At 46.8% G+C, this 21,386-nt stretch overlaps 1 protein-coding gene across 2 annotated transcripts; it reads right to left on the bottom strand.

Annotated features, from left to right (window-relative positions):
- Positions 1 to 488: 488 nt before the first annotated feature.
- On the bottom strand, positions 489 to 8,306 carry LOC149283138 (coiled-coil domain-containing protein 25). Of its 2 annotated transcripts, none has more exons than XM_089497928.1 (9): positions 8,282 to 8,306; positions 7,010 to 7,057; positions 6,317 to 6,356; positions 5,442 to 5,493; positions 3,337 to 3,412; positions 2,317 to 2,420; positions 1,139 to 1,341; positions 700 to 745; positions 489 to 518 (listed from the first exon to the last, which is right to left on the bottom strand). In XM_089497928.1, the coding sequence occupies exons 1-9, from the start codon at positions 8,304 to 8,306 to the stop codon at positions 489 to 491; spliced, it is 624 nt and encodes a 207-aa protein (XP_089354054.1). The 2 variants fall into 2 exon arrangements, with proteins under 2 accessions (XP_089354054.1, XP_089354053.1); XM_089497927.1 differs by having other exon boundaries at positions 7,010 to 7,045; positions 8,267 to 8,306.
- Positions 8,307 to 21,386: the final 13,080 nt, after the last annotated feature.

Here is a 21,386-nt window from a genome sequence, read left to right on the forward strand (position 1 = left end):
TTACGCATTCCTTCGGAGACAGGAGAAGGGCAAACAAACGCGAGCGCTGAAAAAGCATTTAAAAAATAGATTTCATTCCGGGGTATTCTAAACGTCGAAGGAAATAAAAGTTTTGAAAGGTTCGCCGACATTCGAGCAGAAATGAAATCAGACGGAGGACACTTTCTTCAGCAGATGTTGGCCGGACTCACGCGAGGCTAAAACTTTGGGGGGCGCTGGAAGCCTTAACAAGTCTGAGTTATGGCGACGGGCCGTCGACCCTGTCCGGATCCAACAGCAAATCCAGGCTTTGGGAGGCGGACAGCACCCTCTTCTTTATCAGGATTCCTCTGCCCTCCTCCCCAAGTCGGTGACTTCCCTCTCGTGGAACGCGTGGGGGGCTAACAAGCTGCGCGCACGTTAAACGCCCTGTTTTAATTTTCCTTATTTTGGCATCGGAGCAACAAATAAAAAAGTCCAGCTGAGGGATGACGCGTCTCAGGCCGTCGTTACATAAACTCATCAGAGTCGTTGCCGTCCTGCCCAAAGAGGGAAATCGTATTAGTTCCAGGGTGGAGGATACTTTAACAAACCCCCCACCCCACCAGAACCTTTACTGCATGTATATTTCACAAGCTACCCTTTAACGGCTCATCTAAGAGCGCCTAAAGTCTATTTATTGAGCGCGGACAGCCGTCTGCAAGATTTTAGGAGCCGTACCTGGTTCGAAGACATGTTTTCGGATTTCATCAATGAAGTGTAGCTCCTGAAACACAGCGGGTTGTTAATTTTTACTATTATTATTGTTTCTTTATAGCACCATCAAATTCCGTAGTAACATATACAGAGAGCTGAACGTCCCGGGCGCTTAGCTGGGCTGTTTATCCGGTTAACCCATTCATCCAAATCGCCTTTAATAGAACATCTTTAACGTGGTGGGGTTGGGGGGGTGGTAGATGATCAGATGACTATACCCCCCCCCCCCCATTAACCATACATTATGAACTGCAAAGTTTCCTTTTAAAAGAATAAAAATTCTGATGTTTTGTGGCAATACATATTTTTAACAGAGCGATAAAACACAGAGGGACTCTGATACTTCAATCATTCCATTAAGCCCAAAATTGTCCATTGTGGCCCCCACGGACTCTCTGCACACCTGAGCTCATCGAGTTCTCTCTTCTTCCTCATCTCGTCCTTCTCTTTTCGCTTCACTTCCTGGATCTGGGCTTTCTTCTCGTTCCTCTCCTCTCGGTCTCGCGACTCCTTCTCCGCGGCCAGGTCGGGGTAACGCTCGTCCCTCGTCTTCTCCAGCCTGTTCACGACCTCGTTCACCTTCTTCTCCACGGTCACGCTTTTAACCTGGAGCGGAAGAAACTGGGGAGTTAGCGGCAGACTCGGCGAAATGAGGCCGGGGACCCCAAAAATACATCGGGCAAAAAGAATGGAAATACAAAATCCATAATTCTGGGAAAAAAGGGATTTTCAAACATTCTTTCAGAACACCAACAATCCAATGTGTCTTGTGACTGCGCGGAAAGGGAAAACATCCGGGTAGCTTTAGTGGATTAGGGTTTAGGAATCTGTTTGTGAGCCGAGTGCGCCCTCTTCTGGATAATTTACAGAATTACAATATCTTCCAGGAAGAGAGTGAGAGAGAGAGAGAGAGAGAGAGAGAGAGTGAGAGAGAGTGAGAGAGAGTGAGAGAGTGAGAGAGAGTGAGAGAGAGTGAGAGAGAGTGAGAGAGAGTGAGAGAGAGTGAGAGAGAGTGAGAGAGAGTGAGAGAGAGTGAGAGAGAGTGAGAGAGAGTGAGAGAGAGTGAGAGAGAGAGAGAGAGAGAGAGAGAGAGAGAGAGAGAGAGAGAGAGAGAGAGAGAGTGAGAGTGAGAGAGAGAGTGAGAGAGAGAGTGAGAGAGTGAGAGAGAGAGAGAGAGAGAGAGAGAGAGAGTGAGAGAGTGAGAGAGAGAGAGAGAAAGAGTGAGAGAGAGAGAGAGTGAGAGAGTGAGAGAGTGAGAGTGAGAGAGTGAGAGAGAGAGTGAGAGAGTGAGAGAGAGAGAGAGAGAGAGAGAGAGTGAGAGAGAGAGTGAGAGAAAGAGTGAGAGAAAGAGTGAGAGAGTGAATGCCGCAGCAGGCAACGAACTTCATTCCCAAATCAAAAATGGCCAAACTGAACGGGCAGGGAACTCAATTATTCACCTGAAAACTAATGGGCCAAGAAGGAACCAGAAGATTTGTCTGAACCGCTTTTGGCCCATGTCTAGTAAGTACTTTTTTGGGGGGGGGGGGGGGGGTTAGCACAATTTTTAAAATTTACTACAAAACCAAAAATTTTAGTTACATCTTTTTGCCGGTGAAACCCGATCTGTCCGACATCCATGTCTCCTGTTTTCCTCAAGTTCGACCACGGCGTGTAGACAACGTTGATGTTGTTCATTTTACATCCTGCAATTGACAAAAATACTGATCGGGACGTTCATCTCAGGGACAACTAAAGACGAACAAGGTCCCCGGCCCCCGTCCGGTCGCCCGTTTCTCCTGCTGTAAAGACTCAAACCTTAATCAGCCGTCGGTCTCGTCTTAGATTCAGGAGCCGTATGTCTGCCCCATGCGTGTTTAATCCCCTCACTGTATTACCCTCTACCACTTCTGCAGGGAGGCTGCTCCACTTATTCACCACCCTTTCAGTAAAGTAAAACTTTCTTCCATTCTGACCCTCCGTACATAACCCAAGATTCAGTGCCCCCCCGTTTACTTTTGCTTCTATCGATTCTCACTCGCTCCCCAATATGAGGCCAACAATAAAGCAGGTTTCTGATAAAAGATTTAACCTTAAATATCGACTGGTTTGAATAATAACTAGTTTTGTTTCAAATCTTCCAGAACATTCCTAGATCAGAATACGACACGGTTCTTTATTCCTGGGTCTGTATTTACAGTAGTTTAGTAGGCACAATATAGTACAAAACAGGAGGGTTCTTCATTAAAAAAAAATGTATTATAAATCCTTCCACTGGATAGATGATAAAAAAAAGCTAAATTTACTCAGCTCTTTTTTTGATTCATTTTATTTTTTATTACTACTTTTACATTTTTTTTCCCTCCAATCGAGAGAAGCTTCGTTCCGATCGCTCTCATCGCGCTCCCAAAGAGGTCAGAGCTGTAACGATCAGCTTTGAAAGATTATCGGGAATGGAGCCGTTTCCCCTGGAGGAAGGGCAGGGTTTGCCCCTATATAACCCATACATTTAGGTTTGTGCTCTGTGGGCCAATAGGAAAGGTTTTAACGTCGCGTAAGCACGCGGGTGAAATAAAGCTTTGTGAAAGTCCTATTAATATGGTTAGAGATGCCGGCACGTACCCTGGATGCTGTTGGCTTTCACCAGCTGGGCGCAGTCCGTTAGAACCTCCTTGGGAATATCCTCTAGCGTCTGACCCTAAACACGGGAAGGAAAAACCAACAAACGCGTGAACCCCGGGGAACGCGTCGGAATCGGGGGGGCGTCTTCTTGATGCTTTTGGTCTAAAGTCATTTCGCCGCCTGCCTCTGAACGGCGCAAAAGTCTCCTTATCCATAACAGCCGCTCTGCCACGATGTGTGACCGGCCCTCGGCTGAGTTTAGGGGCCGCCAGCCACAGAGCATTTCAAGCTCCAAAACAAAAAAAAAAAAGTGTATTTAATACATTCTTAAACTGGAATAAAGTGACCTCCGTCACCTAAAAATACACGGCCGGCCCCGCTGGTCTTTATCAGCGCATCTCGTGAAGGCATGAATGATAATACCGGCGGAAGGAGTCTTCTTCCTAAACCCAAGTCCCGTGCAATAAAACCGTTTACTGCTAAAGAACGCGCAAAAAGACCGATCGCAGGCTCCAAAAGATAACAGGCAGTGGCGGAACTGCCGGGGTCGCAGGGGTCGCGACTGCGACCGGGCCCTGGAGTTCTGCCAGTCAGGGGGGCCCAAGGGGTGCCGAGCGGTTGCTGAAAACGACCGCTCGGCAACTCTTGGGCCCCCCTGACTGACAGAAATCCAGGATGCCTCTGCTCCCCGCTGCTGCTGCTGCCGCCGTCGCCTGCCTCAGTGCTGCCCAGAGTGCAGTGTTGGGAGAGTGAGGCGTTTGTCTCGGGTGCCGGCGCTTCACGCTGAGCGCCGGCATATGACGTCATATGCCGGCGCTCAACAGTGAAGCGCCGGCGCTCAACAGTGAAGCGCCGGCACTCAACAGTGAAGCGCCGGCACTCAACAGTGAAGCGCCGGCACTCAACAGTGAAGCGCCGGCACTCAACAGTGAAGCGCCGGCACTCAACAGTGAAGCGCCGGCACTCAACAGTGAAGCGCCGGCACTCAACAGTGAAGCGCCGGCACTCAACAGTGAAGCGCCGGCACTCAACAGTGAAGCGCCGGCACTCAACAGTGAAGCGCCGGCACTCAACAGTGAAGCGCCGGCACCCGAGACAAACGCCTCACTCTCCCAACACAGGAGTTGACGGTAAGTGACCTACAAAGGGGGGGTAGGGAGGGAGAGGGTAGATTGTGAGAAGAGGGTAGGGAGGGAGAGGGTAGATTGTGAGAAAGGGATAGATGGGTTGGGGGGGGCCCTTAACAGATTCTCGCACCGGGGCCCTGAGGTTTCTAGTTACGCCCCTGATAACGGGTGAAACCCCCATCTAGTAAACAGTAATAATCAAAAGAAAAAAAGTAATGAATTATTAAAAGTGTGCTTTTATTATACCCAAATCGAATAAAATGACCTGAAAATCGCCCGAGAAAGAAATCTCATCACCCGCAGGCGGCCACTAATCACATAGATGCAGGATTAGTAGCAAGGCACTACATAAAACATCTCAGACCCCACAGGGGAGCTCAGAGATTATATATATATATATAGTATGTCCACTCTGTTAGGGAACACTAGAAATGATAACATGAGCCCCAAACAAATCTATATCCCCCCCCTAAACTGAACATCGACCGACGCGTCAGTGCCTGTTTGTGAACGGCATTATAAACGGGAGCGTTTCGTTACCCCATCATCCCTCAAATCCAACGCTCTAATCAACAAGGGGGTAACGCCGCAGGGCCTCTGTGGAGTCAAACCGGCTTTGTCAGGGGTTAACTACGCTTAAAGCTGGCGGGGGTCTATAAACGTTCGGTACCTCCTGCCTCGGAACACAAATGGCCAATCAGAAAGCTGTATTATTAGCTGCGTCATCAGTTACCAAGGAAAACTGCGGCCACCGGCTGTACAGAGGGATGAATGCAGGGTCTGATCTCTGGAAGAGCCGCCAACGGAGGCGTCTGCCGAATGGTTATTTGTGAAATGCTCTCGGATCCGCCTCATTTAACTAACAGGCAACGACGCGAGCAACGACGCGAGCAACGACGCGAGCAACGACGCGAGCAACGACGCGAGCAACGACGCAAGCAACGACGCGAGTCTCCTCTCCCGGAGACAGAGATTTACCTGGTGCAGCCGGAGGTAAACATGAGCCGACGAGAGTTTGTCCACGTGAAACCTGCGGGCGAGAGAATACACGAGGTCGGTGAAACGGGAGACACGGAAGACGGGAGGGTCTAAAGCTTCTGCAGGACACGGGAAGAACGGCGAGATTTGCATAAGAAACTCGCAGGGGCTCGCATGGCCCCCCCACGTATTTAAGATACGGAGAGACTCAGCGGGCTCTGAGAACACGAGAGACAACGAGCTTCTCCTTGATGGGAGAGTCTTAGTGACCCTCAATACTACACCGGTTAACCCCCACACAACCAGCAGCCCCTCCATGCCATTTCTAAACTGCCTTAAAGGTCCTATTCCTGTATGAAATAAACCCACGCCAAGCTCTGTGAGGACTGTATATATCCCAGATATCCCTTCATTACAGCGAGCAGTCATCTGAAGCCTTCTATTTCCCGATTCCGGCACCAGTTACGGGGCTCGGAAGAGCGGCAGAGCAGGGAACGGGGATTCTCGGGATCTGTCACGTAGTCTTAAGATCGAGTCTCACTTTCTAACCGTCTCCCCGACATAACATTCAGAGACAGAGAGGCTCAGATCTCACCCCACCGCGGATCACAGCAGAAGGGAATCTCTCTCCGGACTGCTGCTCCTCTACACGAGATCCTCACCCCCCCCGAGACGCTCTCTCAAACACGCATGTAATGTCTCTCCGGACTGCTGCTCCTCTACACGAGATCCTCACCCCTCCGAGACGCTCTCTCAAACACGCATGTAATGTCTCTCCAGACTGCTGCTACTCTACACGAGATCCTCACCCCCCCAGAGACGCTCTCTCAAACACGTATTTTAGGGAATCCGCAGCTCTTCTGCTTCCTACGTACCATATATCCTCCGGCCAGCCGTATTTTATAAGATCTTCATCTGGAAGACAATACATTTCCATCACACATGATAACTACAAAGTGTGCAGCCACAGCTCTAAAGTTTGGGGTCCCTTAGAAATTTCTTTTTTTTTTTTTTGTTGAAAGAAAAGCACATTTTGTCTATTGAAAAGGACCAGAAATCCAGCGCAGACGGGGTTAATGTTGTAAATGACTAATGCAGCTGGAAACGGCTGATTTTTAATGGAATCTCTTCATAGGCGTACAGAGACCCTTTATCACTCCCATCACTCCTGGCTTCCAATGGCCCTTTATCACTCCCATCACTCCTGTGTTCCAACGGCCCTTTATCACTCCCATCACTCCTGTGTTCCAATGGCCCTTTATCACTCCCATCACTCCTGGGTTCCAATGGCCCTTTATCACTCCCATCACTCCTGGGTTCCAATGGCCCTTTATCACTCCCATCACTCCTGTGTTCCAATGGCCCTTTATCACTCCCATCACTGCTGTGTTCCGATGGCCCTTTATCACTCCCATCACTCCTGTGTTCCAATGGCCCTTTATCACTCCCATCACTCCTGTGTTCCAATGGCCCTTTATCACTCCCATCACTCCTGTGTTCCAATGGCCCTTTATCACTCCCATTAGCGGCAGGGATCACATTATATCAGTGAGAAGGAGGCCACTTACTTTCATACTTGTCCTTTCCCATGTAAATAGTGTAAGCTGGGGAGACGACTGCAAACAAACACACGAGACGGAGAGGTGGATTAGCGAGCGGCTTTGTGTGTAAAGGAGAAGGTATTCTACAGCTCATTATCCTGCGATTTAACCAATTAATGGCACCGGAGCTCTTACAAAAACAAAACGAATGAAGCTGGGATCCCAGCGGGTGGATATTTAACCGCAGAGAGCGTAGGCAGAGAGGACAATGTGTTGGGAAGTCACAATCTCCAGGCCATGCGCAAAACCGAAGGGACTTCCCTGAGGTCCTCTATAGTTAGGTGAAAACAAATAATAGTTCCTACCAAAGCAAATTAACATAAGGAAATTTTACTTTACTGAGAGGTTGTGGATAAGTGGAACAGCCTCCCAGCAGAAGTAGTAGAGGGTAATAAAGTGAGGGTATTAAACATGCGCGGGATAGGCATACGGCTCCTGAATCTAAGACGAGACCAACGACTGATTAAGGTTTGAGTCTTTACAGCGGGAGAAACGGGCGACTAGACGGGGGCCGAATGGGGCCAACCTGCCGGCAGATTCAACTTATTTTCTGCTTTGCCTGAAATTACATAAAATATCTACAGTTTTGAGAGCTGTATGAAAAAAGCCCCAATTATTTGATTAAAACAAAAGTGCCCCCTGGTGGCAACCTCTGGATTAACGGCATTATACTCTCACATCACGCTCAGCCGCGTGGAAGTGCTTTACTCGCTGTAACAATAAAGTAAAGCGCTCCTGGGCTGCGACACAACTCCCTCTGAGCTCCCTATTCTCGAGTATTTAATTGGGAGGGTTTTCTGCACCTCAGGCCCCCCAGGAACTCTTAGGCCGGTCAATGCTAGATCTGGCTGGCGATGACTTCGGCCGGACCTGATCCTGCGCGCTGAGGAGGAGGCAGGCAGGTAAGGAGGATAACGAGTATGCGCAATCATGCAGAAATCCTCCATCCATTAGCAACGGGGATGAAACAAAGATTAAAGAGGGGCCCCTGAGCCCCAGTATGTTCTAAAGTGTAAACGATGGCCGGAGGGGCCAGTATGTATTACCGTTCCGGGGGGGGGGGGAATGGAACGGCCCGGGGGGGCTCACATGGAACGGCCCGGGGGGGCTCTCACATGGAACGGCCCGGGGGTGCTCTCACATGGAACGGCCCGGGGGTGCTCTCACATGGAACGGCCCGGGGGGGCTCTCACATGGTACGGCCCGGGGGGGGGCGCACAGAACGCTGGGATTTCTTACCGCTACTTGTAAAGTAGAACACCATAGTGCGTCTCTGCGATGCGGCTACACCAGAGGGCAGAAATCCGGGGGTTAATCCGTAACAGGATGTGATCCGGCTCCGTACATAAACACCACCAGACAGCTGAAATGCAAAGCTCACCGTCAGAATTCCGATACATGTAGATAACGGTTAGTTATACAGCCGTGTAGAGTACAGGAGGAAAGGATATTCTGAATAAGGAGAAATGCCAGGACAAGAGGCCATAGTCTACTGGCAAGTATGTGTTGGCTGAAAGGATAGTGGATAAGTGGAAGAGCCTTCCAACACAAGTGGCAGAAGGGATTTAAACAAGCGACAGACAAGCTTAAGAGTAAACAGGATTCAAGTATTGAGTACAGGAGGGATTCTTATTCCAAAGGAGGAGAAATATGACAAGAGACGGGAATCTAACACCAGCGAGGCAGAGGATGAGATGGAATAAAAAAAATTTACTTTATTGAGGGGGTGGTAGATAAATGGAACAGCCTCCCAGCAGAAGTGGTAGAGGGTAATACAGTGAGGGTATTAAACATGCATGGGGTAGACATACGGCTCCTGAATCTAAGACGAGACCAACGACTGATTAAGGTTTGAGTCTTGCAACTAGACGGGGGCCGAATGGGGCCGATCTGCTGACAGGTTCTCTGTTTCTATGTTAGGGTAAGTTGGACAAATAAGCACGTTAGAAGGACTGAAGCTTATCTGCTGTCATATGCAGCAACTCCCATCACGCTCTGTTGCACTATTACTGAATGTAGTAATGTCGGTTGTTTTTTTAAAGCCGTGTGAGTATACACTGTCCCGAAGCCCAGGGGCCCCTGTGTAGTCACTCTTTACTGCCCTCTCTCTCTAGGGAGCTCTCATCCCTCACGGCCCTCTCCCTGTCACAACCGGGATCTCTGTGTACTCACTCCTTACGGCCCTCTCCGTTTCCTAACGGGGGGGTTTCTGTACGCTGACTGCTTTCTCCCTCCCACTCCCGAGCCGGGGGTCTCCGCTGACTCCTCTTCCGGCAGCACTATCCAGCTCCAGCACACAGTGCGTTTCACACACCGGAAGTGAACATTGAGCTGAGGAGCGCATCCCCTGCCCGGCGAGACAAGACACGCAGCGGCCACTTGCGAGCAGCGCCACCTGGCGGCCAGGAGGCGAACAGCACGAGAGCCGCTGATCGAAGTCAGGTCCCTGATCACACGATGACGTCACTGGAGGAGGTTAACTCTTTCAGTCAGGGGTCTGCAGGGTCTTTAGCGGCCCTGATCTGGTCTCTCTCTATATAAATGCAGGGATGAGAAAAAAGTAAAAAAAAAAATTAAAAAAAAAAATAGAAAAACCAATAAAAATAGTTTTAAAGAAAAATAAAGAATTCTGTGAACTCCTTGATGTCATTGTGACATTCATGACATATCCTGAGAGACCCTCTAAATTGTAAACTCCCGTGAGTGGGGCCCTCCTCACCACTTGTTTCTCTAAGTCAAATTGTTATGTTTTTTTACTTGTTGTGTCCTGTTTACCCATTGTACGGCGCTACGGAATATGATGGCGCTATATAAAATAAATAATCTGGGTAATCTGGGGTATAGTTTTCGATTTTTTAAAGCACACTATGAACATTGTAATAAAAAGGGAGCCTAACAGAAGCGCTATTACACCAAAGATGGCCTCCTCTTACTCTAACTCAAAAAACCCTTACGATCCACTGTCTTTTAGGAGCTAAAAAAATAATTGCTAAATATTGGAAACAAGATGTAGATTTTTCCCTCGCTTTATAAGTATCACAGATAAAATATCAAATAACGATGGAAGAAAAGGTTAGTTGCATCCTAGATTCAACGATGAAAACAAAGAAAATGTGGAACGATATACTCACTGCTGTAATAAACATGATACAAAAGTATGATACAATCGCTGATCTCTCAAAAATCCCGTATGCCTGTCCTGCACTTGAAAAAGAAAGAATGTATATGATATATATATTATACAACAATTGTTGATGTATTTTTTTTTTCTGTCTTTGTTATATGTATATTATTTATTTTTCCTTTTCTGTCCTGTTATTGTTAAAAGAAAAAGGGGGGATACCCCTTCGAATAAAAAACATTTTAACAAAAAAAAAAAAAATAATCCCTAAAGGGATCTCTATCCATCTTGTACTGAAAAAATAAATAAAAAAATCATTATAAAAAAAACCAAAAAAACATTTCCCCCAGCATTGTGAAAAGTATAACATCTGCCCCGGTTCAGTACCCCCTTTGCTCTCCCATCTTTTACAGTCTTACTGCCACTGTTCTCTGTCACTAAATCCTTCACCCTCTTCATTCCAGTAGCCCCAATTTTCCTTTACTAGCCACTTCCCATCTCTCCCACATCCTCCTGTTTCCATGGAGATAAATTGCTTCCTCCAGTCACCTCTCCCGGCCTCTCCTTTCATCCTTCGCTCCTCTTTTCTCTTTCCTTTTTTTTCTCATTCTGCTGACCCCATTTTTCACAGATCCCTTTATTAACCATTTCGTTAATAAAGCTGTTGGATAGAAACAGACAATGTCTGAGAAGAGGAACCCTACACTCGTTCAAGTCAAGTTCTGGCTCATGACAGCAGTCAGCTCCATATGTCTACAGACCCCACCACAGCACCTGCCCTCCATCAAGATGAGGATCATATATGAACCCCCTCCCCAGCACTACAGCTTGATGATAACAGCTTCAGTTTAAATCTCTGTGAGTTCCTCGGGGGCGGTGCTTTCCAGGAATATATGGTTCACACCCGCCATGTCCTCAACGCAACCATTAAACATAATTATGTTTTATTTCTGAATAAAAGCACTTGAAAGTCTTTAAACTAATAACATTTTCATTGGATTTTATTCAGATGATTATTGTAAGGAACGCCGCAGCTCTGCCGGGATGGATAGTGGGGAGCGCTGCTCTCCTTCCCTTCACATCGTTTCCTCCAGAATGCAACTCGGTTCAAAAAAACCCTAATTTGAAGCATTGCATAGGCAGAACTATTTTTATTATTTTAATTAATTATCTCTAATTTATATAGTGCCGACAGATACTGCGGTGCTGCACAGTGGTGGGTTTATATGTAATCATGGCATTTAAACGAAGAAATAGAAGCCCCCTGGGCCCGAGAACTGAAAATCGTGAATGAAGGATCCAGCTGGTCGTTCATCTCCTGCCGGTTGTCAGAGATCTGGGCTCCGAGCACCTCAATCTGCACAGGACAAAGAAAACAGTACAAGGCGCACAGAGAGTGGTAGATAAGTGGGACAGCTTCCCAGCAGAAGTGGTAGAGGTTATTAGAGTGAGGGAATTTAAACAAGGATGAATCTGAGACCTAACCGGGGCACAGATGAATCTGAGACATTACGCGTCTCCGCATCGTATTATAACTCTTTGGCTGAAGGTCCGTTCCAGGCGTTGTTTGTCCCTCTGCAGCTGGTTGTTCGCTCTCTGAAGACGGTTGATCTCCATCTGCAGGAAACACTCCCTGAAGGTCAACAGGACTTTCCTGTTATCCGGAGCCATTCAAAAAAACGTATTTATTATTCAATACAATTTATCTACGCAACTATAGAGACACAATAACAATTGTAAATGAGATTTCGGAGGGCAAAAAACTTTCATTGTTCCCAACAGTGACTCAAATACATCCTCGTGTCCCACAAGCTGCCACCAAATATGACTCCAAATGATGACGCTAAATCAACAGATGTCACGGAAACATCAATACAAAGATTGTGTGCAGGAGTCACAGTGCAGTAGCGGAGTTGGACAGGGCCTGGTGCAGGACGACCGCACTCACCCGGGTGTTGAGCACCTAGGGTTGTGCAGCCACATACCAGCTCCCTGACATAGCAGCAGATGTAGTCTAGGACACCCCGTTGCCGGGGATACAAGACAGGGCACCCCGCTGCCGGGGATACAAGACAGGGCACCCTGCTGCCAGGGATACAAGACAGGGCACCCTGCTGCCAGGGATACAAGACAGGGCACCCCGCTGCCGGGGATACAAGACAGGGCACCCCGCTGCCGGGGATACAAGACAGGGCACCCTGCTGCCAGGGATACAAGACAGGGCACCCTGCTGCCAGGGATACAAGACAGGGCACCCCGCTGCCAGGGATACAAGACAGGGCACCCTGCTGCCGGGGATACAAGACAGGGCACCCCGCAGCCGGGGATACAAGACAGGACACCCGCTACCAGGATACAGGTTACATCAGACTGACATACAAATACAGGAACTAGCCTAGGACTGAATGATAACTATTGGAGATTCCGTCACATCTTATGGCCATAGTATGCTTAGCCCAACACTACGCCAAAGTACTCCAATGACAGTGGGTCCTAACGCTAATCCCTGCTGACAGAGGTACGAAACGAAACAAACCAAACATGAAACCCAAACACATATCAGAGAGACATACCTGCAGACTGCAGACTGAGACAAACAGAACACGCAGGTTCCTTATAAAGGAAACAGAGCTGAAGCAAAGAGCAGAACTAGAAACAAGGAATGGAAGATCAGAACAGAGTAAAAGGAAATCCAGGAATGGATTAAAGCAAAACAGAGAAACTGAAGCAAGACAGATATGCAGCTCCACAGCCTGGGTAGAACGTGACAGCAGAGACTTCATGCTTCTCCCCCTCGCGCCCAATGCCTTATTTAAAGTCAGAGTATCGGATGTCACTGACACATTGCAAGTAATGCAGTTTGGGTGGCAAAGATGTCATTTGCAAGCTATTTGGGCACAAAAATGGTACCAACAAGCTGTTTGAAGGCAAATATGACACTGACAAGCTGCTTGGAGGCAAATACGGCACCGACAAGTTGTTTGTCCACAAATGTGGCACTTGGTGCTGTCATGGAGCTGGATAGTCCGACCTCCGCTGACTTGTGCTCCCTTAGCCTGGGACAACAGACTCTTTCCCGGTTCCCCAGTCACTTGCCGAGACTCAGTGTAGGGTAAAATTAGGGCAAAATTAAGACTGATTTATTTCTCACACACAGTGCTGGATATATCCAGCAAACCACACATTAACATAAAACAAGATATTGGGACAGAAACCGCCCCCTTAATCTGCCTCCCAGAGACAACAGGGGCAGTAAAGGGATTACCAATACAATGAGTAATCTATTACTGGCCGAAATCAGTTCCAGGGATGATTTGGCCGGGGTAAATGTCTGTAGTGGTGAAACTGGGAGAGGGGACTGATTTATACAACATTAAACTGAAACAATTGCAGTCACTCCCTGGTTGCAGATCCTGGCTGTCTGCCAGAGATAATCCCCTCAGCAAATGATGAGCTGATCTACTTCTGGGGGTAGACAGAGAAGTCTTTACAAAACCAGGGCCCATAGTCATAGGGATGAGGCTGGCTCTCAGGCACCTCCAGTGGTCCCAGTGATGGAGGGTTCCGTCACAGGTGCCTTCAGAGTATCGGATGTCACTGACACATTCAGTGTAATGCAGTTTCGGGTGGCAAAGATGTTACTGACAACCTGTTTGGGCACACAAAATGGCACTGGCAAGTTGCTTGGGGCAAAGATGGCGCAGGCAAGCTGGGGACGAAGTTGGCACTGACAATCTGTGGACAAAGATGGCACTGGCAGATTGCTTGGGGCAAAGATGGCACTGGTGAGTTTGTGGACATACATTGCGCTGACAAGCTACTTGGGGATAAAGATGGCACTTACAAGCTGTTTGGGCATACAATGGCAACGATAAACTGCTTGGGTACAAAAATGCAAAAATGGAAGTGATGGGCTGTTTCAGGACAAACATGGTTCAGATGGCGCTGATACGTTGTTTGGGGGCAAAGATGGCGCTGACAAACTAATTGGGCCAAATCTGTCACTTTAGAAAGTGGGTGACATGTTACATGATAAAATCAGGGTGCCAAAAGTGGTGGAGTGGTTGCCATAGAAAATGGGTGTGGTTAGAAGTATTAGGCATCAGTGACCCTAGGCTTGGCGCTGGGTATGGCTGAAACACCTAAACTCTTTAATTAGGAAGGGAATCCACATACTTTTGGTCATACAGTGTATTTTTAGAATGTTCATCATTTGAAGACATTGACAAACTAATAATTAACAGTTTATAGATTGTAAATATGTCTAGAAATTATTATTTATTGTTTTATATAGCTCCATCAAATTCCGTAGCGCTGTACAATGGGTAGACAGGACATAACAAGTAATATGTAACATAACAATTTGACTTACAGAGACAATATTAGTATTAGTAAAAACTATATTTATATGAAAGGAAAAAGCATATAAAGCTCTATTGATTATTATTATTATTATTTATTGTTTTATATAAATTCCGTAGATACCGAAACCAGATGCTACTCTGACAACGTGCACAGGGTAGGCGCATCTCTGTCCCAAGTATCACACGAGGTTTCAATGGTTCCTTTAAAAAAAAACTAAACAAAATAAATAATAATTATAATAACAATAATAATAATTATTATTATTATTAAGTATTGTGATTATTACCTCTAAATTACATTGATACTTGATCATTTTAGGATATTTGTACAGAATGAATGGATCGTTTAGGTTCAGAAAATGATTTCACTCCTGTAATTGCGTGTATTCGTTGGCTTTCTAATTTGCATTAATTTTTTGCATATTAAAACATATGAAAAAAGAAGATTCCATTCGGGTAAGGAATCGCTTCAAGTCTGACAACCGATACAGCCAGGGGAAGAAACAAAATGGGCTCAAAGCACTTGGCTATCATTGCGATCTCTGGCTCTGTGCTCGCGGTGGGGTTACTGACAAATACATTTATCATCGCTGTAGATTTCGTGGGCTGGTTAAAGGGCAGCCGTCTCAACCCAACCGACAAAATGTTAACCTGTCTGGCAATCTCTAGGGTATTTCTTCTATGCATGAGCACCATCGCCGTTCTCTTAGTTTTACAAAATACCGCTCTTGAAACAGTTCTAAAATTCATTGATATCCTGGAGCTTTCCCTCAACTACATCAGTATTTGGTTTTCCACATTGTTGTCTGTCTTCTACTGCTTGAAGGTCGCCAACTACAGGTACTCCTTCTTCTTGCAACTCAAAGTGGAAGTCTCCCGAAGGGTGAACCATTTAATTTTTGCGTCCACATTGATATCTCTTGTTTTCGCTTTCCTGCCTGTAGCCACCAAAGAAATCGCCAGACTTTTGGTTGGTAACGCGACCTATTCTCTTCCCCAAACCAAGTCCTTGGAAGCGAAGCTGCTGGAGATAAACATGGTCTTTTTCGGAATCGGGAATGGTGTTCCGTTCCTTGCGTGCAGCACTTCATCGATTCTGTTACTCGCCTCTCTCTTTCATCACGTGAAGTTAATGAGACGCAGTGACAATGGCTTAGCGACCAACCTCGGAACCTACTATTCCGCGATTAGAACATTACATCTATCCTTTTTGATTTATGTTTTTCATATCGGAACTAGTATTGTGGTTGCGTACTATACTTTTTCCCTTCCTGTGGTATGGATGCACATATGGCTTTCCCCAACTTTACACACCAGTTACCTAATCTACAGAACCCCCAAGCTAAAGCAGGAACTTTTAAGCCTTCTACAACATGGCACAAATTGTTTGTTCCATTGGAGAAAGACCCGGCGAGACATGAATAGTTGACATCGGACCATTTCTTTCCAAGGTGGACATCTAGCTTATCTGTTAGTGGTTAATGTCTCTTGGGACATCTCCGACAGATGTCACAGTCCAGTTTTAGTTTGTCATTATTGTTCGAATAGTTGCAATTGGTGCAGTTAGCTACAAGTTCTTCTTTTAGAAAACTTCTTGTAGAGTTCGCATGTATGCATAGAATATTACAATTTAATCATGGATGCGCATATAAACAACTGATGTACTATTAGTAGTATAAAAACTGTGGCTTTAAAAAATAAAAAAAAAATAAAACCATGATGGCAAGGATCAGACTCCTTAAGCTTAATGGAATAAAAAGAAAAAAACACACACGGTCCTATTTTTTTTTCTTTTATTTGTTTTTTGTCGTTTAGGTTTTAAGACGTATATTTTTGATATATGTGTATCAGTTATTAATTGTTAAATGTTGTCTATTTTCTTTTTTTTTTGAATACCCCCCATTCCCATGTTATTATTATCTCCCCCTCACACTCTGACAGTTGTAACTGGGTAAGGATACTCTGTTCTTTTGACAGTGGATGTTCAGTAAGGATCCTCTGTTATTACCGTATTTGCTCGATTATAAGACGAGGTTTTTTTCAGAGCAAATGCTCTGAAAAATACCCCTCGTCTTCTAATCGGGGTCGTCTTCTAATCAGACCTCAAATAGAGTCTGATTAGGAGACTAAGATCCAGATCCCCCGCACCGCTGCAGGGGACCTGGATCCTCCTGTCTCACCCCCCCCCCCATCATACACACACTTACCGGTGCTTCCTGCTGTATTGCCGGGGCAGCGGGTTGACGTCTACGCGATCCGCGTAGACAACGTCCGCTGCAGCCGGAAGGAGGTGTGGCTAGCAGCGGGGGTTGTCTGCGTCCGTCGCGCAAACCTTCCCCGACTGTCAGAGATCAGAGTTCCCCGCACCGGTGCGGGGAACTCTGATCTCTGACAGCCGGGGAAAGTATACGCGACGGACGCAGACAACCCCCCGCTGCTAGCCACACCTCCTTCCGGCTGCAGCAGAAGGCGACGTCAACCCGCTGCCCCGGCTGGAAGCACCGGTAAGAGAGGGCTGAGAGGGGAGGGGAGGGGAGAGTGTGTGTGTGTGTGTGTTAGTTAAATGGGGGTATAGGGTGTGTGTGTGTGTGTGTGTGTGTGTGTTAAATGGGGGCATAGGGCATTTCTGGAGTGGCGTTAAGGGGGCATTTAATAGAGCACTCTGCCTCCTGAAATGCCTTATACACCTATATGCCACTCTGCCCCATAATATGCATTTTAACCCCCTAAATGCCAGAGTGGCATATAGGGGTATAAGGCATTTCTGGAGGCAGAGTGCTCTATACAATGCCTTTTAACTCCCTTAATGCCACTCTGCCTCCTGAAATGCCTTATACCTCCCTATATGCCACTCTGCCCCATAATATGCATTTTAACCCCCTAAATGCCAGAATGGGATATAGGGGTATAAGGCATTTCTGGAGGCAGAGTGGCATATAGGGGTATAAGGCATTTCTGGAGGCAGAGTGGCACATAGGGGGTCAAAAGGCATACCATGGGGCACAGTGGCATATAGAGGGTTAAAAGGCATATCATGGGCCACAGTGCCATATTGGAGTGGCAAGCCTGGGGGCAGATGTGCGTAACTGGGGGACAGGTTGGAAAATACAAGAAATAAAAACAAAAAAAATATTTTTCTCAATCATAGCTTTTATTAAAAAAAATAGTTTACATGAATTAACATTTACTGGTAAAACTTTTTTCCTTTAGGGTCGTCTTATATTCAGGCTTTTTCTTTTTTTCCTAAGTTAATATTCAGATTTTGGGGGGTCGTCTTATAATCAGGGTCGTCTTATAATCGAGCAAATACGGTATACTCTGGCAGTGGATTTGAGTAGGGATACTTTGCTACTCTGGCAGTGGATGTTGAGTAAGGATACTCTGTTCTTTTGACAGTGGATGTTCAGTAAGGATACTCTGTTATTATTAGACTTGGGCACCAGGGGGCTCTTCGTGTTCGTCTTCGTGCTCGTCTTCGGGGGGGAAAAAACCTTCGTATTCCGCGAATATTCGCCCGTTCCTGTCTTCTCTTCGGGCGAATATTCACGGACATTCTTCGTGCTCGTTTAATCTTCGTTTCCTTCCCGGTTGCCTTGCAGGGGTTAATACGGGGTTAACAACACATCGGAGCAGCAGCAGCTGCCGTGAAGGAACGTGTGTGCAACTCTATTGGTCGTTTCGGCAGGGGGCTGGTCTGGCATCAACTAGTGAATTGCAGAACGCACTTCATTCGTTGATGGCAGGCCAGCCCCCTGCCGAAACGACCAATAGAGTTGCACACACGTACTGAGGTGTACTGTACACAAAATGACCTAGAGACAAATGCTCCAAGGAACTTGGCCTCCGTTTATCATACACAATCACACATCCATAGATGTTTAATAAAAGAATAGGGATTATTTTACATTTTTAAATTGATTTTGGACCACTTGTAATACATGCCTAACATTTGCTACCTATTCACAATGGCATACTTTGCAACAACCCAACTTTTACTGGACAGGACTGGAAAAAAGCAGGACTGTCCACCAAAATCTTGGGTGTGTTGGCAGGTATGCGGATGGAAAAATGTTGGACAAGAACTAAAAAATAGCTTAGGGTTAATGTACGGTTATGTTTAAGATTAGTAGCAGTGCACTGCTTTGGTTAAAGATGTATTATGTCTAAATAATAATTTAATTTTAATGGGTTTTAAAAAAAAATTAGGGGTTTATTTAAATGTATTTTAAAGTTAGATTTATTATTTAGTACTTTATTATATTTATTTAATGTTTATACTAGTGCTACCTACCGAGCTATAACTACCAACGTGTATTTGCATACCTAGTTTAGCTAAATTAGATGGGACAGGACTGGAAAAAAGCAGGACTGTCCCTGAAAAAGTTGGGTCTGTTGGCAGGTATGTGGATGGAAAAATGTTATAGTATGAAGTGTGAGTTATAGCGTTAATGCTAGTGAGTGTAGAAATGAAGGCCAGGACAAATAACAAGAGGAAAGGTCCTTGTGATTTTTGCATTGTACGTGTATGTGTTATGTGTGTTATGTGTGTTGTCACTTGTCACTGTGTTATATGTGTTATGTGTGTTATGTGTTATGTCACTGTGTTATTTGTGTTATTGTGTGTGTTATGTTTGGTTGGTTGTGTATCAGAAGGAAAATAATGAAATGGAAATGGAAAAGGAAATGGGAAAGGCGAATGAGTGGGCAATTGGCGACCCACTCACCTGTTTCACCCCAGGGCAAAGCATCCAAACACTGTCAGTCCTAGACGTTTGGCAGCGGACTTCCAGAGCTCAGACACTAGGCCCTAGCGTAAGCTGGCCACTCCGGCGGAGGTAGCAGGCGTTGCCACACCGCAAACAGACGCAGCCAGGGGGGAGAAACTGCCCTTACCATTAGGGACATTTAAGGCATGACACTAGCCAGGAAGCGAACTGGCAGAGAAGAGACGCTGGCACCTCCACCAGCAGCAGCAGCAGCAGCAGCAGAATTGGGTAAGGCGAATGAGTGGGCAATTGGCGACCCACTCACCTGTTCCACCCCAGAGCAAAGCATCCAAACACTGTCAGTCCTAGACGTTTGGCAGCAGACTTCCAGAGCTCAGACACTAGGCCCTAGTGTAAGCTGGCTACATTGGCGGAGGTAGCAGGCGTTGCCACACCGCAGCAAGTGCAACCAGGGGGGGAGAAACTACCCTCTCCATTAGGGACATTTAAGGCATGACACTAGCCAGGAAGCGAACTGGCAGAGAAGAGACGCTGGCACCACCACCAGCAGCAGCAGCAGCAGCAGCATTGGAAAAGGCGAATGAGTGGGCAATTGACGACCCGCTCACCTGTTTCACCCCAGGGCAAAGCATCCAAAAACTGTCAGTCCTTGGCGTTTGGGAGCGGACTTCCAGAACTCAGACACAACGCCCTAGCGTAAATTGGCTACACCGGCGGAGGTAGCAGGCATTGCCACACAGCAGCAAGTGCAACCAGGGGGAGAAACTACCCTCTCCATTAGGGACATTTGAGGCATGATTTCAGCCAGGAAGCGAACTGGCAAAAGATGCTGGCACCACCACCAGCAGCACCGTTGGAAAAGGAAAAAGGTGAATGAGTGGGCAATTGACGACCCGCTCACCTGTTTCACCCCAGGGCAAAGCATGAAAGTCTGTCAGTCCATGGCGTTTGGGAGCGGACTTCCAGAACTCAGACACTAGGCCCTAGCGTAAATTGGCTACACCGGCGGAGGTAGCAGACGTTGCCACACCGCAAACACGTGCAACCAGGGGAAGAAACTACCTTAAACATTACAGATAAAAAAAATTAACTTTCCAAGCTAAGAGCTGGGTAACCCAACTTGGGCAGATTGAATTTAAGGAAGGCAATCTGCTCCATCAGATGAGGTGCCATGCGTGAGCGCTGTGGACTCAGTATGTTTCCAGTCATAGAAAACACGCGCTCACTTTGAACAGTGGTTGGCGGACATGATAGTAGCTGCTGCGCAACCCATGAAAGTGCAGGCCACACACTCTTCTTTTCATCCCAGTAGCTAAGAGGATCAACATTAGGCGCAGAAGGAACTTCACAGAGGTAAAGTTTGACCATTTCAGCAGCACTACTCTCCTTTCTGCTGCTAGCTCTGTCAGATGGTCCAACTATACTCCCAAGTGCCTCTTCCCAAAACGCAGCTGCTCCACTCAGCTGTGTTGTGCTGCTTGTGGCACTGCTGCTGATGCTGCTGCTAGGAGTAGCAGACCACATCATCTCTTCCTCCTCCTGCACCTCTCCCTCCTCGGACAGCATTCCCATTTTACGCTGCCAGTCACGCACCTTGTTGACCAATTGCTCCCGGTAGCTACTGAGAACATTAAATTTCAAAGATAGCTTTCCCTTAATTCTTGGATCGCAAAGGCACGCTAGCATCATTTCGGGACTCTCTTCCATTCGTTTGCGAAGGTGTACTTTTAGCAGATCCTTCAGCTTCCTGACTATGGCTGCTATGTCAGGATGTAGAGTGCCACCTTGAACAGCCTCACGGTTTCCAAGGAACACATCCATCTTGCTGCCTAGATGGGAGAACACTGGGATTACCTGGGCCAGACTGGCAGTGTTTGAGCTTAAATTTTCTGTGGCATCCCTGAATGGTTTAAGGACTGCCACTAGCTGGGCGATCACTGTCCAATCCTCCCTATTCAATGGAGAGGTAATCCCAATATTGTGCTCTGAGGCAAGATTATGGATTGCCCTCTGCTGCTCCAAAATCCTCTCGAGCATGTCTAACGTGGAGTTCCACCGTGTACTGACATCCTGACGTAGGCAGTGTACGGGAAGACCTGACCTCTCTTGCTCTTCCCTCAAAAGTTGGCTAG

This window comes from Sceloporus occidentalis, unplaced genomic scaffold, assembly GCF_023333645.1.
Source record: "Sceloporus occidentalis isolate IW3139 unplaced genomic scaffold, rSceOcc1.0.p SCAF_111, whole genome shotgun sequence".
Lineage (NCBI taxonomy): Eukaryota > Metazoa > Chordata > Lepidosauria > Squamata > Phrynosomatidae > Sceloporus > Sceloporus occidentalis.